Here is a 16,335-nt window from a genome sequence, read left to right on the forward strand (position 1 = left end):
TCCTACTTAGGAAGATTAAGCTCTAGTTCTCTTAAATCAAACCACCCCATGCATGTTTTTCCTCCCCTTTCGTCATTTCAATAGAATTACAGTGAAAGTTTTCCTTGGATTAGTATTCACTGGTTATTATGACCCTGGAACTGTTATTCTTTGCTAAACCATGTTATATATATATATGTTGGGATTACATTTCCTTTCTTGTGTTCTTGTGTGGTTCCCCCCCCCCCCCCCCCGCAAAAGAAGTTGTCTAGTTTTTTCTTTTGCTTAGTTTTCTTGTATCCATTGTTAACCCGTCTCACACTCTCCACTGGAAGTTTCACTCTTCTCTTAGGAGATTTACCAACCAGCCTGTCTTACCTTAGGGACCGCCTTCCTGGAACCTCTTCACTCTAACTCCAATCTGGATTAGTTTTCCAGGTCTGCGCCACAGCTGTTATCTTGGGGTCTTCCTTTACCATCATCTGGGGAACCCTCTTCCACTCTATGTGTGTGAGATCCCTATTTCTTGAAGCCCTTGATTCTTCTTGCTGGTTTACTGCTAGTTTTGGTAGAGCACATCTTCTAGTCGTTTTCTGAAGAAAAGAGTATATGGGAGGCAATTTTTTAAAACGATATTTTATATTTGAAAATGTCGTTTTATTTTTAAGTTACAAAAAAGGGAAAAAACCCCACTGGATAAAATGGAATGAGAAAAATTGAAATATACCAGAGTTCATTTGATTTTACCCCTCAAAGGAATTACACAGGGAGAGACTAAGCGTAAACCCTTGGAAGACGTCTCTTTTATATCCCAGCAAGTTTCCAGTGTTGTCTAGTTTAGAACACAAGAAAAAGAATTAAGAATATGGGTCTTATCTTTAGACCAAAAGTTGTGCTCTTTGGTAAGTGTTTTAATTTTTGCTTGCCTCCTTTGCAAAATGGAGACAATAACTGTCTTGGTAAGATTGTTCAGATTAAATGAGACAGTGTAGATAAAGACTTAATTAGCAAGATGTCGGGCACTGTTTTGTTATTATTGAAGTTCTTTTCTTATGAGAACATAGACAACTAAAATCTGATGCCCAAGAATATTTTCATACATACACAGTTAATAATATCCTTAATTTTACTTGGGGTCACATTTTACATTCTTTTGCTATTAAAAAAAATGCTCGTTCCTTATCTAATTTTCTTTCTTTTTTTTTTTTTTACTTTTTTCCCCCCAGTTTTATTGAGAAATAGTTGGCATATATTGCTGTATAAATTTAAGGTGTGCAACATGATGGTTTGATTTACATGTATTGTGAGTATATGTTTAGTTAACATCCATCAATAGTTAACATCCATCATCTCATATAGATACATAAAAAAAGAAAAATTTCTCCTTGTGGTAAGAACTCTTGGGATCTACTTTCTTAACAACTTTCCTATATATCATACAGCAGTGTTAGCTGTAGTCATCATGCTGTACGTTACATTTATCTTATTTATCTTTTAACAAACAGTTTGTACCTTTTGATCACCTTCCTCCAATTCCCCCCTTCCCCCACCCTTTGCCTCTGGTAACCACAAATCTGATGTCTTTTCTGTGAGTTTGGTGGGGTTTTTTCCCCCTTAGATTCCATATATAAGTGAGATCATACAGTATTTGACTATTTGTCTTTCTCTGATTTGTTTCACTTAGCATAATGTCTTCAAGATCCTTCCACGTTGTCAGAAATGGTAGGATTTTCTCTTTTTATGGCTGAATAATATTCCATTGTATGTATATATATATATATAGCACAACTTCTTTATCCATTGATGGACACATAGGTTGTTTCCATGCCTTGGTTATTGTAAATAATGCTGCCACGAACATGGAGGTACAGATATATTTTCGAGTTAGTGTTTTCAGTTTCCTTTGGATATATTCCCAGAAATGGAATTGCTGGATCATATGGTAGTTCTATTTTTAAAATTTTGAGGAAACTTCGTACTGCTTCCCATAGTGGCTGTAGCAGTTTACAATCCCACCAACAGTGGACAAGAATTTCCTTTTTTCCACATCCATACCAGCATTTGTTCTCTGGTATTTTTGATGATGGCTATTTTAACAGGCATGAGGTGATATCTCTTTGTGATTTTAATTTGCATTTCCCTAATGACTAGTGATGTTGAGCATCTTTTCATGTACCTTTTGGGGATTCATATATCTTTGGAAAAATGTCTATTCAAGTCCTTTGCCCATTTTTTAATTGGATTATTTGGGTTTTTTTTGCTATTGAGTTGTATGAATTCTTTATATATTTTGGGTATTAGCCCCTTATCGGATATATGGTTTGTAAATATATTTTCCCATTCCATAGGGTGTCTTTTTGCTTTATTGATGGTCTCTTTTGCTGTGCAGAAGATTTTTAGTTTGATATAGTCCCACTTCTTTATTTCTTTTTTTCTTTTCTTTTTTCATTGAGGTTATGATAGTCTACAACATTGTGAAATTTCAGTTGTACATTGTTATTTGTCAGTCACCATATAGGTGCACCCCTTCACCCTTTGTGCCCACTCCCAACCCCCTTCCCCCTGGTAACTGCCGAACAGTTCTCTTTGTCCATCTGTTTGTTTATCTTCCATATATGAGTGAAATCATGTAGTGTTTGTCTTTCTCTGTCTGGCTTATTTTGCTTAAATACCCTCAAAGTCCATCCATGTTGTAAATGGGATGATTGTGTCTTATTTTTTTTTTTATGGCTGAGTAGTATTCCATTGTATATGTATACACCACATCTTCTTTATCCAATCATCAGTCAATAGGCACTTGGGTTGCTTCCATGCCTTGGCTGTTGTGAATCATGCTGCAATGAACATAGGCATCCATAAGTCTCTTTAATTGTTGATTTCATGTTCTTTGGATAAATACCCAGTAGTGGAGTAGCTGGGTCATATGGTATTTCTATTTTTAATTTTTTGAGAAATCTCTATACTGTTTTCCATAGTGGCTGTACCAGTTTGCATTCTCACCAGCAGTATATGAGGGTTCCCTTTTCTCCACAACTTCCCCAACATTTGTTATTTTTTGTCTTGGTTATTATAGCTGTTCTAACAGGTGTAAGATGATATCTAAGTGTAGTTCTGATTTGCATTTCCCTCGTGATTAATGATGTTGAACATCTTTTCATGTTCCTGTTGGCCATCTGTATATCTTCTTTGGAGAAATGTCTGTTGATATCCTCTGCCTATTTTTTGATTGGGTTGTTTGTTTTTTTGTTGTTGAGTTCTATGAGTTCTTTATATATTATGGAGATTAACCCCTTGTTGGATATATGATTTGCAAATATTTTCTCCCATTTGGTGGGTTGTCTTTTTATTTTGATCCTAGTTCCCCTTGCCTTGTAGAAGCTCTTTAGTCTGATGAAGTCTCACTTGTTGATTTTTTTTTTTGTTTCCCTTGTCCGAGTAGACATGATATTTGAAAAGATCCTTTTAAGACTGATGTCAAAGAGCATACTGCCTATATTTTCTTGTAGACGTTTTATAGTTTCAGGTCTTACCTTCAAGCCTTTGATCCATTTTGGGTTTATTTTTGTGTATGGCATAAGATAATGGTCTATTTTCATTCCCACTTGTTTATTTTTGATTTTGTCACAGCATCTAATTTTCTACATTATAGACTTACTAAGCTTAGCTGTAATCTAATTTTGATGAAAAGCTTTTTAATAAAAAATTTTAATTACATGAGTAAAACGTGTGCATTATAGAAAACTTTCAAAATAGAGAAGAGTAGAAGAAAAAGGAAAAATCTGTAATTTTCATTATGGTTTATTGTTTCTAGGTATTTTTCTATGCATTTTCTACATTGTTAAGATTATGGTGTATATTCAGTTTAGAGCCTTGATTCTTATACTGTTATATACTATTTGTAAATAAAATTTTAAATGACTACAATATTGTATTTAAAAGATATCTTTATCTTTTAGAGATAAATACGGAAATATTTACAGATAAAATGATATAATGTCTAATATTTGCTTCCAAATAATATGTGTGGGTGGGAAATGTACTGGTCATAAATTGATATTTAAGCTAGGTGTTGGCTAGGTAGAAGTTCATTATACTATTCTGTCTATTCTTGTATATGCTCATATTTTCCATAATAAATAAAAGACTATAACATTCCATATGATCTGTCTTTATTTAATTTTTGTTTGTAGTAGAGAATTTCAGTTTTTCCATATTTTAAATAACATCACTGTTAATATATTTATGTTTCAAATAGCTTCCTCACAGTAGATTTATATGAGTGGAATTACTAGGTCAAAGAGTATGAACATTTTAAAGGCTTTTGAAGCATACATAGTGCTAAATTGCTTGATGAAATCTTTAGAACACTTTTATTGGATTTATAATTTTACTTATTGAGCATAGGAGTGATAGTGCAAATTTTATTCTAAAATTTTTAGTGAGACAGTCAAGGTTTATTATTAAGTATATTGTAATAGGCTTACATTTTCTAAGCATTTCTATTCCTGCTCTTTTTTGAGCGCTAGTAACAATTCACATGGATCTAGTACTTTACAGTTTTACAGAGAGTTTTCATGTCCAGTAGCAGCTATAATCCTCACAACAGCTCCATGAGCTATGAATTACAGAAATTCAAAACAAAGTAACTTGAAGCTTTAAAAATATAATTGTTGGTAGTATTTCCTGTTACCACTAGATGGCCCTGTCAGCATATACTTTTGAGCAGAAGTAGCTAGTTTGTAGATACTTTGAAGTTCCCTTATAGATCTTACTAAAGTCTTTTTGCATTATCCTACGTCTAACAGGAAATTATTCTTGCATATTCTTTGCCTATTGAATAGGATGTTAGTTTTTACTGTCCAACTGGTACATATTCCCTAGGAAAAATCCTTCTTTAGAGATTTTAAATGGAGATTAAAAAAAAATAATGGTTTGTATCGGATTGTGATAAGCTTTTTTACAATTAGTAAAGAAATTCAATTGAATTTATTGCAGTAGGCTTTTTGATTTTCTTCTCAAGAAGAAAGGAATATTAAACTAGTATTTAACGTTTGTTAAAATTTATTGAATTAAATTATCCTTCCTTCGATTGGGGAAAAGTTATTTGCCTCACTAAAAAAGCAACATTTATTGCTGAGTCTTTAAATAGTTTTATTTAAATCTGACACTTTATCGCTGGGGCTTTAATATATAGAAAACGAGCTAAGTAATTTCAGGGCTGGACCTGGAGCTGTGGTCCCCTTGGTCAGTTTTGTTGTCCTCAAGCAATCAAGTTCATCTCAGGGTCAGAATTGTTCTGTGATGTGTCTGGTTCCTGTCAGGTGAGAATCAGAAATGAGAAATGCTGCGTTTTGGTGTTTTCATTCTTCTAACTTTTACTAATTATCTTGACAAGAAAATTAGAGCACCTTTGATTTTGGTCTTACTTGATCTTATGTGTAGTTTGTTCCACTGGTTTTCAGTCATATTATATCCATTGCTGCCTTTTTATAACAAGTATTTCGTATAGCCCCTTCTGCTAACTTAAAGTGAAAACCATAGTTATTACCTATCTCCATAATTTAAAAAAATCATTATAATGCCCTAATTATAATATAGGAGAAATAGAAGGAAAGAAATTTATAATAAAATGTGTACTTAAATATGTAAATACTGGAGCAGACTATACTAGATGACGCAAGAGGTAGTCAGACGCTTGCACCTGTACGTAGAATCACTGTGAAAGTGAAAGGTGTGGAAGGTGGTTGATACAGTGTTATACTGGTGATTCAGATACCCAAGTGGCATTGACATTAGTGATATGCTTTTCCAAAGTGGTGAGCAACTCTTAGTAAAGTTCTGAACAGAACAAATAGATTTATAATATGGTCACATTCTAGGACATTTGGAATACGTTCTAGCCTTATTCAATGGAACTTTTGAAAGTTATCCAGACATGTGACAGTTCTTTGCAATACGTATTGTTCCCTGCATTGCTGGACCTCTGGTATCCCTGGCATTTGCTCTTTAAATGCTGGTAGTAAAACCTTCATCCTACCCCTCCTCCTGTCAAGCCCCCAAATGCCTCCATATATATCCAAAGGGCCCTCTAGGGGGCAGTGCTGCTACTATTGAGAACCACTGGTTTTAAAGTATCCGGCTATATTAATCTACTACACACTTGTATCGCTCAAGGAATTTTAAAACCACAGTACTTAAATATTGTAGGTCCTTAAATATAATATGTTTTGAATAATTAAGACAATTACAGAATTAGAGAAGTTGATTTGTTGAAATGAATCATTGTTTTGTCACAATTCTTCTAAGCAAATCAATGTTTGCTATTTTAAGTCCCTAGTATCCTGCATTTTCTGTATTTTTTCCTACCCTTCCTGTTTAGTAAGTCATTAGTATATAACTTTCCTTAATGTCGGCATTTACTTACTTGACAGTCACACAGTTTTAATTTGTTGCTTTAAAAAATCCACTTTTTAAATTAGGAAGATAATATAGACACATTAGAGAAATTTTGTAAACTTTCCCATAATTATACCACTCAAACAATTGTTAATATTTTTCTGTATTTTGTTCTCTGTGTATTTTGACATTCAAAAGTTAGTTTTGTATCTTTTCACTTGGCATAGCTTTTGTGTGCTATAACTTCAAAACTGCTATTTTAAATTACTGCATCTTATTCTGTTAGATTCCACAATTTAACCATTTTCCTGTCTTTGGATTGTTCACATTATAAAAAGGATTATATATAATATATATGTATTATATATGTAATAGTATATAATCTTTATTGATAGATGTATTTCAGTATATTTTCATTTTTTCTTTAAGATAGATCCTCAGAAGTGGGATCATTTCTTGGGTCATTAGGCTTGGACATTTTTGTAACTTCTCTTAAATATTGCCAAATATATTTAAATATATATTAAATATAATAAAAAATAAAGCTGATCCATTTATATTGCTATCAACATATATAAGATGTCAATATATGAAAGCATCAATTTCACCTCACCTTTATCTGCATCAGGAATTACTTTAAAATTATTTACTTTACGTTTATCTGACTATCTGTGATGCTGAACATTTTGTACGGTTGTGAATTATTTCTGTTTTTTCTTTTGGAAAACGTTTGGTCATGTCCTTTGTTGATCTCTTGGGTTCTTGGTGTTTATTTCCGTTTTCATTTTGAGTCAGACCTTTTAGGGAACTAAAATAGTAACGTTTCTTACATTCATTTTTGAGGCAGACATTCCTTTGTCTTTGATTTTAGTTTGATTATTTTATTTCTATTTTTTTAATACATAGAAGTTTCATATTTTTATGAGATTTGTGTGTTATCTACCTGTAGACGATGGTTTGTGATATCAAATAACACAGGATGGAAAGTCAGGAAATCAGGCTTCTGAAAGGAAATATTTTTAATATATATTATATCTGACAAAGGACTCATGTCCAGAATGTATGTAAGAACACTTACAAATCATTAAGAAAAAGGCAGACAACCCAATTTCTAAAAATGAGGAACAGCCACAAACTGCCACTTCATAAAAGAAATCCGGATGTCTAAACCTAGTGCCAGCTGGTTTATTCTTCACCATAGGATATATTGTGAATTATCTGTATCCTTACAAATGGAACAACAATCAGAAATTCTTTCCTGCCTGGTGACAAATGCCTGTTTGGACACGTACATTATACTTAGTCATTGTGCAAACCTCCCAGTATTAGCATCTGTTCCTGGTTACTCCTTCTGTGTTTGGTTGTAAGGCAGTAATTTAAGCATAAATCTGTGTTCTTTCAGAGACATCTTTTCTTTTAATCAACCCTTTTAGGTTCTCTAACATCTTTTCTGGTTGTGTAATCATTCTTTTCCTTCCTGGCATAGATAGCCTCTCTGAGCTCTGTCTGTCAGCTTCCGTCTCACACACATGCTCCTCTGCCCTCCTCGAGTAAGACCTCTTTATACAAGATTGGGATACTCGAATCAACCTGACGTTACCCTCTTATGACTTATTTCCCCTTGGCTACTTACCCAGCTCTCAAACAGTATTCACTTTTTGAGACATATTCACACCCCAGACACATTTTTTTCTTGTGTGATTTCAGAGATTTCACATCTTCCCTTCCCCACTGGCTTCAAATTCTACTGTTTGCCTTTCCTCAGGATTCTATATAGTATCGTTGAATAGTCTTCCAGCTGAGTAGTCTTTCTGGATTTGGGAACTTTCTACTCCTCAAAACTGTCATCCCTTGATTTGAATGTTTCTGATACATTCAAATCTTTCTTCACCTGTGTACTCCTGTCATGATCTTTTCCTAACACCTATTTCATTATTTTTTATTCAAGAAGATGCACACACACACACACACACACACACACACACACACGTGCCCACACACTCCTTTAGGCTGTGGCATTAGTCTTTTCAGATACCTTGAATTCAAGATATGAGGTAGACTTACTTTCCAGCTTCTTTTTTTTTTTTAAGATTTTATTTTTTTCCTTTTTCTCCCCAAAGCCCCCCAGTACACAGTTGTATATTCTTCATTGTGGGTCCTTCTAGTTGTGGCATGTGGGACGCTGCCTCAGCGTGGTTTGATGAGCAGTGCCATGTCCACGCCCAGGATTCAAACCAACGGAACACTGGGCCGCCTGCAGTGGAGCGCACGAGCTTAACCACTCGGCCACAGGGCCAGCCCCACTTTCTAGCTTCTTAATGAGACATATACTCTATTGATAATATTGTTAGACTCTCCGTTCAGTATTTTCACTGAATGTGAATTGTGCCGTTTTCTGGAAGAACTTACATGTGCATTGACTGTACAAGGGTTGAAAATACTTCTTTTCGAATTGTGAACACGTTTACTGTTGCAAAAAAAGTTATGGTAGATTTATTCTAATTTGCACCTGTCACAAAGGACAATATCTTGTGCTTTATTTCTGTTTACTTTTGTGAAAGACTTCATTGCTGCAACTCCTCTGTGAAAACATATCGTTGCCAGTTTTAAATTTTAGACAAGCTTTCTCTGCCACTTACCTCTTCTATCTTTTACCAGCTGTATTTGGAGAATTCAAACTAATTTTATTATCCTGGGTAAAAACTTAATGAGAAAGAAAAGTCTGTTCCCAAAATCCAAATATAAATTGCTTTTGTGTGATCTGTGGTTTCATATTAACTATATCACAACCTTTTGAAGGGATGATTGAGAATTGACTTAGTAATAAAGACAGAAGGGAAAAGAATCATGTCATGATATATAAATGGAGATGTTAAATTCATCTATGTTTTGTTTAGATGTCCCTGGTAGACTTGGGAAAGAAGCTTTTAGAAGCGGCACGAGCAGGTCAAGATGATGAAGTTCGTATTTTGATGGCAAATGGAGCTCCTTTTACTACAGACTGGGTAAAAAAGGATTTGAATGTTATGGTGTTTCTTCTTCCTCCCTGTCTTCCCCCTCCCCATCCTCCTCCTCCATTTTTGAATTTGTATAAATGGTAAAAAATTAACGTTATTTTGGAAATTTGTTTTCAATTTTAGAATCATAGCTATATTTTAAAGAGAATGGTTTGTATCTTTTTTTTTTTTTACATCGGACATCCTGATCCAAATATTCTGCCTGTAAAAGGGTTTTTCTTTTAAGCTATGGAGTTCAGTAATGCAGGATGAATGTAAAATGTAGCTGGTTGAGATTTAATTTAAAGGTCTTACAAATAGCACAGGTAGAATTTATAATTCAGAAACAGATAAAGATTGGAGTTAATGTTACAGTTGCTTCTAAAAAGAAAAAAAATGTTTGCATTTTAATTGATACTTGTAAAACTATTGCAGACATGACCAAAGAGGAAGAAAGGAATGGGAACGAGTTCTTAGTAACTATAGAAGGCAATTGTGAGGAAAACAAAACAAAACACATAACTCCTTTTAATTCTGGGGGTAAATCAAAAGGGATGATCTTGGGAGTATGGAGGGTTAGGAATTTGGATTAACTTTCCCACTGGTAACAACTGAAATTCCAGGTTTTTCCCTCTTATTTAAAAATTTTTTTAAAGATTGGCACCTGATCTAATGTCTGTTGCCAAATTTTTTTTTTTTTCTTCTTCTCCCCAAAGTCCCCCAGTACATAGTTGTATATTCTAGTTGTAGGTCCCTCTGGTTGTGCTGTGTGGGATGCCGCTTCATCATGGCCTGGTGAGCGGCGCCACGTCTGTTCATGGCTCAGGATCCGAACCTGCGAAACCCTGGGCTGCCGAAGTGGAGCGCACAAACTTAACCACTTCGCCATGGGGCTGGTCCCCCAGATTTTTGATTTTGTTGTTTTTGGCTTACTTGGCCTGTGTTCTTTTTTATTTTTCATTCAAAACAAAACAAATTTTTTTATTATGGAAAACTTCAAACATATATCAACCCTTGCATATCCTTCACCTGACTTCAAAAATTATCTGATCATGGTGAGTCTTGTTTCCTTTACAATCCCATCCACCTTCTTTGGTCTGTATTATTCTAAAGTGAATTCCAGGAACCGTTTTATTTCATCCATAAATATTTCAGCATCTAGCTTTAGAAGATAAAGATTTTTTGATTAAATATTTAAAAACAATCTTCTTAAGTGCACTGATGAATTACAAAGAAAATAAGGGATTATCAACCTGAAAAACTAAGTGAAAGCCAGAACCCAGAGAAATTTCACCCTAAGAACATTTGCTAAACTCAGTTTGCCTTTTGATTTTCCTACCTTACTGGCATGGGTTACTGAAGACAAAGATCTGAGACTGCTCATAGAGAGAAGTCTCCTAGGACATCCTCTTCCCATAATTCTGGAATCCCAAAGAATGGCGTCTTCATTGTAAGGGTAAACAAGAAATACCCCATCCTTCCTCCTACCCACTCCTGCCCCTGTTGCTAGGGTACTGCAAGGAAAATGAACTGACTTGAACCAAGGAACCGAATGGAGAGAGGAAAAAATTGTTGATTAGAATTTACAGTCATAAGCCATCCCTTGCACACATTTGTGGCCTGAACTCATATAAATACATGTGTATTCTGCAAAACCGTAAACTGAACAGTGAATTTAAAATGATCTTTGGACTAGTGTTACCTAGTTTCCTGGCAGAAGCAAATGAACATCCTTTCTGGAGGAAGCTACCTTCATTCTAGACTTCATGGCTACAAAGGAAGTTCCAGGGAAAATGACTAGTCAAAAATAACTAAACACACAAGGGCACAAAGCACCTTGGACAATAACCCACTGAAACAGCTGACAACAGAAGTAGACCTACAGACTTAGATAAGGCTTTAATAGCAGATTAGGAACAACTGAAGAGAAAACTAATAAACTGAAGGATATGAAAAAAAAATCATCTGGAATATAACAGAGAAAAATAGAAAATATGAAAGATGTCAGGAGTCATGAAGGCTAGTGTGAGAAAGTCTAACGTATATCTAATCATAAATTCATAAGGAGGGAGAGAATAGGGATGAAATAATTTGAGATAATGGCTGAGATTTTTCCAGGACTTATGGAAGATGGCAGCTCACGGATTCAAGTAGCCCTACAGAACTCCAGCAGGATCAATAAAAAATCCATATCTAGACACATTATAGTGATACTGTAGTACATCAAGATAAAAGGATCTTGAGAAGGATTAGTATCCGTAATACATAAGGAATTCCCATGGCAGTAATAAAAAGACAAAAAAGACTGGGCAAATGACTTGATATGGTACTTTACCAAAGACAAAGTTCAAATGAATTTACATTAATAATTGGGCAAATGCAAAGTAAAATCATGAAATACTATTGCATATCCACCAGATTAGCAAAAAGAAGCCTAATGGTACCAAGCATTGGTGAGGAGATGTGTGAATTGGTATAAACATTTTGGAGGACAGTTTGGCAGTACCTAGTAAATTTGAACATGTGCGTACATACCCTATGATGTGGCCATTGAACTTCTAAGAATATTTCCAAGGTAAACTCTTGTTTGTGTACTTGAGACTGTTTTTAGCAGCAGCATTATTCAGAATAACACAAAACTGGAAACAACCCAAATGTTCATCAGGAAATTGCTTGAATTAGTTGTGGTTTATTCATGCAGTAGAATATTATGGAACAGAAAAAATTAGTGGATTACACTTGACCTTCACCAACATGGGTGAATCTCAAGAGCATAATGTTAATCAAAAAAAAGGCAAGTCACAGAGAAATACATGCAGTATGATTCTATTTAAATAAAGTTCAAAATAGGCAAAACCAAAGTATATTATTTAGGGATACATAAGTGAAAAAAAAAAACCAAAACAAAGTAAAGCAATGTTTATTACAAAATTCAAAATAGTAATTGCCTCTGGGGCTGAGGGAGGAGTTTGTGATTAGGCAGTAGCACATGGGAAGATTTTAAATTGCTGGCAATGTTGTATTTCTAGACTATAATGGTTGTTTCGCTAATGTTTGCCTTTTTTCTGTATACTGAAAATATGTATGTATATAACTATTTTGTATCATCAACCAAAAAGGTAAAGTCTCAAGAAAAAAAATACAAAGTAAATCCTAATCTTGCACTGAGCAGAACTCTTGGTTGCTAAATGGGCTGTTGAGATACTTCATTAGTTATTAGATTTTAAGAGTATAGGAAGGGCTAGTTATAGAAAAATATGCCAAAGCATGGGGAAAGAAAGGATTGCTCAAGAATCTTCACTGATCTGCTAGGATGACCTTCCCTTAAAAATACAAAGTTTTTAATAGTAATAAACTCATTATTCCCAGGATAAATGATTTTTGTTTTTGCCGTCTATTGGGAGTACATGCCTAGCTTTGTATTATGACTGTTACCTGTTGTTTGACTTCAGGCAAATTAGTGACCTCATTGTGCCTAGGTTCTTTTCCTGCCAAATGAGGATAGTAATAGTACTTATGAGGAGATTAAATGAGATAATATTTGTAAAGGTCTTAGAATAGTGTTTGCCATGGAAAGTGCTTAGACAAAAACCTTAGTTGCTGTTATCACAGTAGTGGTCTTAGCAAATTTCATGTTCTAGTGAACTATCTTGGTTCTTTGGAACGTGAGAGCCTTGGTAATCAGCTGTAGGGACTTTCTATGCCTCTAAATACATGTGATATAACTTAATTCTGACTTTCACCTATTAAAAATTATGCCTCTAAGGCTCTTCTTTGCTCACATTTTAGTACCTCCCCTGTATTTTGTGAGCATAGTGCTAATACAGTGGCTAGATGACGTACAACCAATTTTAGGAGAACTGGGCTCTGTTTTGGTTCTGTCCTGCCTCACCTTTGGCTTGTGCACCTCAGATCAGATTTTTCCCTTGAAGAATGACTGTACAAACTCCTTTAAGAAGATCACCAACATACTTTAAATAACTTATGTTTTAAGTCCTACAAAGCAGTTTAATGTAAAAATGTACACTGTTACATTTCTTTGATATGAATTTCATAGATGAAAAGAAGTTTTGTGTGATTGGTATGAGGAAAACATTCCAGTACTCAGAAAAATTTCTCAAACCCTAATTATCTCTAATTCCTGATGAAATTAATTTTGTTTAGGCTATTTGGTAAAAAAAATGAAGAAAGTAAGTTTGAATTCAATGAAATATCGACTTTTCTTCCTCACTGAGAAGTGTACAGGGCCTCTGTGTAGAGAATGTGATACGCATAAATTCTTTTGAGTTTTGAGTTACTGTGTAAACATAATATAATGCTTGCTATATAAAGAGAAAATACAAACTAGAAGATAGTAATAGAAGTGCATTAAAAATGACTATAAAAGTGGATTTTTTTTCTTGTGAAATAGCTGGGAACTTCTCCACTTCATCTGGCAGCACAGTACGGGCATTATTCCACCACAGAAGTGCTACTCCGAGCGGGTGTAAGTAGGGATGCCAGAACCAAAGTGGACCGAACGCCATTACACATGGCAGCTTCTGAGGGCCATGCCAGCATAGTAGAGGTTTTGCTTAAGGTATGTGTTATCCTTTTGCACTTTGCTTTTGAAAGTTCGTGCCCAAAAGCTTTCTGACTTATAAGAGGGAGAAGGGACCTAGTTTATTGAAGGCCTGCTTTTCCCCTCTTTGTTTTCTCACTTTTTCTGTTTAAGCACATTAAATGAAAATTACCTTAAAGTTTCCCTTTGTGGGGAGAAAAAAAGACTTCCTTTAGGTTTGTTCTTAGGCCAAACAATTTCTTAAACCTTGGTCTCCATATGGTGAGAGACTACAGCTTTGTCTTACTCAACACAGTTAAAATGCTCATGGAAGAGAACATGAGGCTTGGATGACTAACAAACAAATAAGCAAATAATACAAACGGGGATTTTTCTTTACTTATCTAAATGTCAAAGAAGGATGTAGAAAATTCTGAAATAGAGGGTGATAGATTTAGATGTTTTTAATTGTTTTCGTTCTAGCCTCTAGATCAGCCTATCCAAAAGAAACACAGTGTAAGCCACAAATGCAAATCTCATGTAATTCTAGGTTTTCTTTTAGCTACATTAAAAAAGTAAAAATTAATTTTAATATTATATATTGTTTAATCCAAGATACAAAATATTATCCTTTCAACGTGAAATCGATATAAAAATTATTGAGATATTTACATCTTTTTTTAGTGTTAGGTCTTTGAATTCCTGTGTGTATTTACACATACAGATTAGCCATATTTCACGTACTTAATAGCCACATGTGTCTAGTGGCTACCATATTGGAGAGTGTACCTCTGGATAGCTCCCTTTTAATTCTCTGTTACACTGGTTTTGAAAGCAAAGGGTAGTTTTGTGTAAATAAGAAACTAGGGGACCAGCTCCCACGTGGAATTAAAGAGAGTTTTGGAAGAGTGCTTATAGTTTTCCTTCACTTCTTATATATGCCATTCTAGCCCTTCATGCTCATAGCTGGGTGACTGAAAAAATAATTGCTGCACTCCTAAGAAATCAGAAGGAAACCAATTAGGAAAGTCAGCATGATAGAAAACTAAGTGACAGATATATGGTGATTCCTGGACATATTGATTATTCAACACAAAAAACTAAAGAGTTGATTATGTTAGTAGCAAATTCTTGCTTTAAAGCATGGTGGTTACTATTTTCATATTAAGAATTCTTTATATTTCATAGTTTAGAAATCTCTTATTTTGAAATATTTTTATAGCATGGTGCTGATGTCAATGCGAAGGACATGTTAAAGATGACAGCTCTACACTGGGCCACAGAACACAATCATCAAGAGGTGGTGGAACTTTTAATCAAATATGGTGCTGATGTACACACGCAAAGTAAATTTTGTAAAACTGCGTTTGATATTTCAATAGACAATGGGAATGAAGATTTAGCAGAGATATTACAGGTAACTTTTGACTTTTAATTTAAGAAAATAAAAGCATCTCTGTCTTTTGGGTGATTTGAACTATTTAGCTTATAGCTTTTCATTTTTGACTTGGTTGTTTTGGACAGGCCTTTTCCTCTTTCACTTCTTTGTTCATTACTGTTTGTTTTCCTGATTGTAAGACCATAGTCTTTGTATGTAACATTAGAAGATTAGATAAGGTGATTACTTTCTGTGTTGTTAAGTTCCTGAATTCCCCTTCTAGACATTTTATTCTATTAAATTTTTTGTTATGCATATTTGAATACCATATGGTTTTTCAAAGTCTTTTAAACGTCCACTGAAAAAATTTTTTAGCAACCATAATAACGTCCCCTGAGTGATGCAGTCTGTCATTTGATTGGTTTCTTTTATTTTTCACCGTGCTGAAAAGAATCTGTTTGCAAGCATAGTTATTTATGGCTTTGGGCAAGTTTTTCTAATAACCAGTATTGTCCTCAGCTAAACAACATTGGTGTAAATTCTCTTCTTCACTTGCTGCCTCTTCTCGCCTGTCTTCTTGTTCTCCTTCCCAGTAGAACTCTTCTTCTCTTAGACCATCTGACGCTATCAAACTTCAGCCAGTCACCTAAAAGACGTTATATGTTCAGGAAAATGAATTTTGCCATGCCTCTTCCAATTCTTTTACTCCTAGGAGTGCAGTTTAGGGGCTGGAGTTGAAGATGGAGAATAGTTCATTGGGAAGGAGGTGCTTTACATATGTTGGGTTATATATTGCTGAATATAGAAGAAGTAGTTTAATTTAATTTCTGTAGTTATAGAGCAGCAGCATATCTTTCAGCTGTGTTCTGTAAAAGCCTTTCAGGCACCTGTTTCTCCTCTCACAGGATTTTGCTGCTTTACCTAAAAGGGGAACTTAGGATATAAATTCATACCTGTGATTTCCCCTCTGTACTCTCAGTAGACCATAAAGATGATTCTCCTTAAATTAGAGGATGCTTCTTTATATTTGTGTTTTTACTACATTG

At 34.5% G+C, this 16,335-nt stretch overlaps 1 protein-coding gene across 8 annotated transcripts in view; it reads left to right on the forward strand.

Moving 5' to 3' along the window:
- GABPB1 (GA binding protein transcription factor subunit beta 1) overlaps nucleotides 1–16,335 on the forward strand; it is a 65,414-nt gene that overhangs the window by 25,501 nt on the left and 23,578 nt on the right. For all 8 annotated transcript variants that reach the window (XM_070501713.1, XM_014852562.3, XM_014852555.3 and 5 more), the window contains exons 2-4: nucleotides 9,273–9,380; nucleotides 13,783–13,950; nucleotides 15,134–15,328. In XM_070501713.1, the coding sequence (XP_070357814.1) occupies nucleotides 9,273–9,380; nucleotides 13,783–13,950; nucleotides 15,134–15,328 (471 nt within the window). The remainder of the gene's footprint in view (nucleotides 1–9,272; nucleotides 9,381–13,782; nucleotides 13,951–15,133; nucleotides 15,329–16,335) is intronic.

The sequence above is a fragment of the Equus asinus genome, chromosome 2 (genome assembly GCF_041296235.1).
Source record: "Equus asinus isolate D_3611 breed Donkey chromosome 2, EquAss-T2T_v2, whole genome shotgun sequence".
NCBI lineage: Eukaryota > Metazoa > Chordata > Mammalia > Perissodactyla > Equidae > Equus > Equus asinus.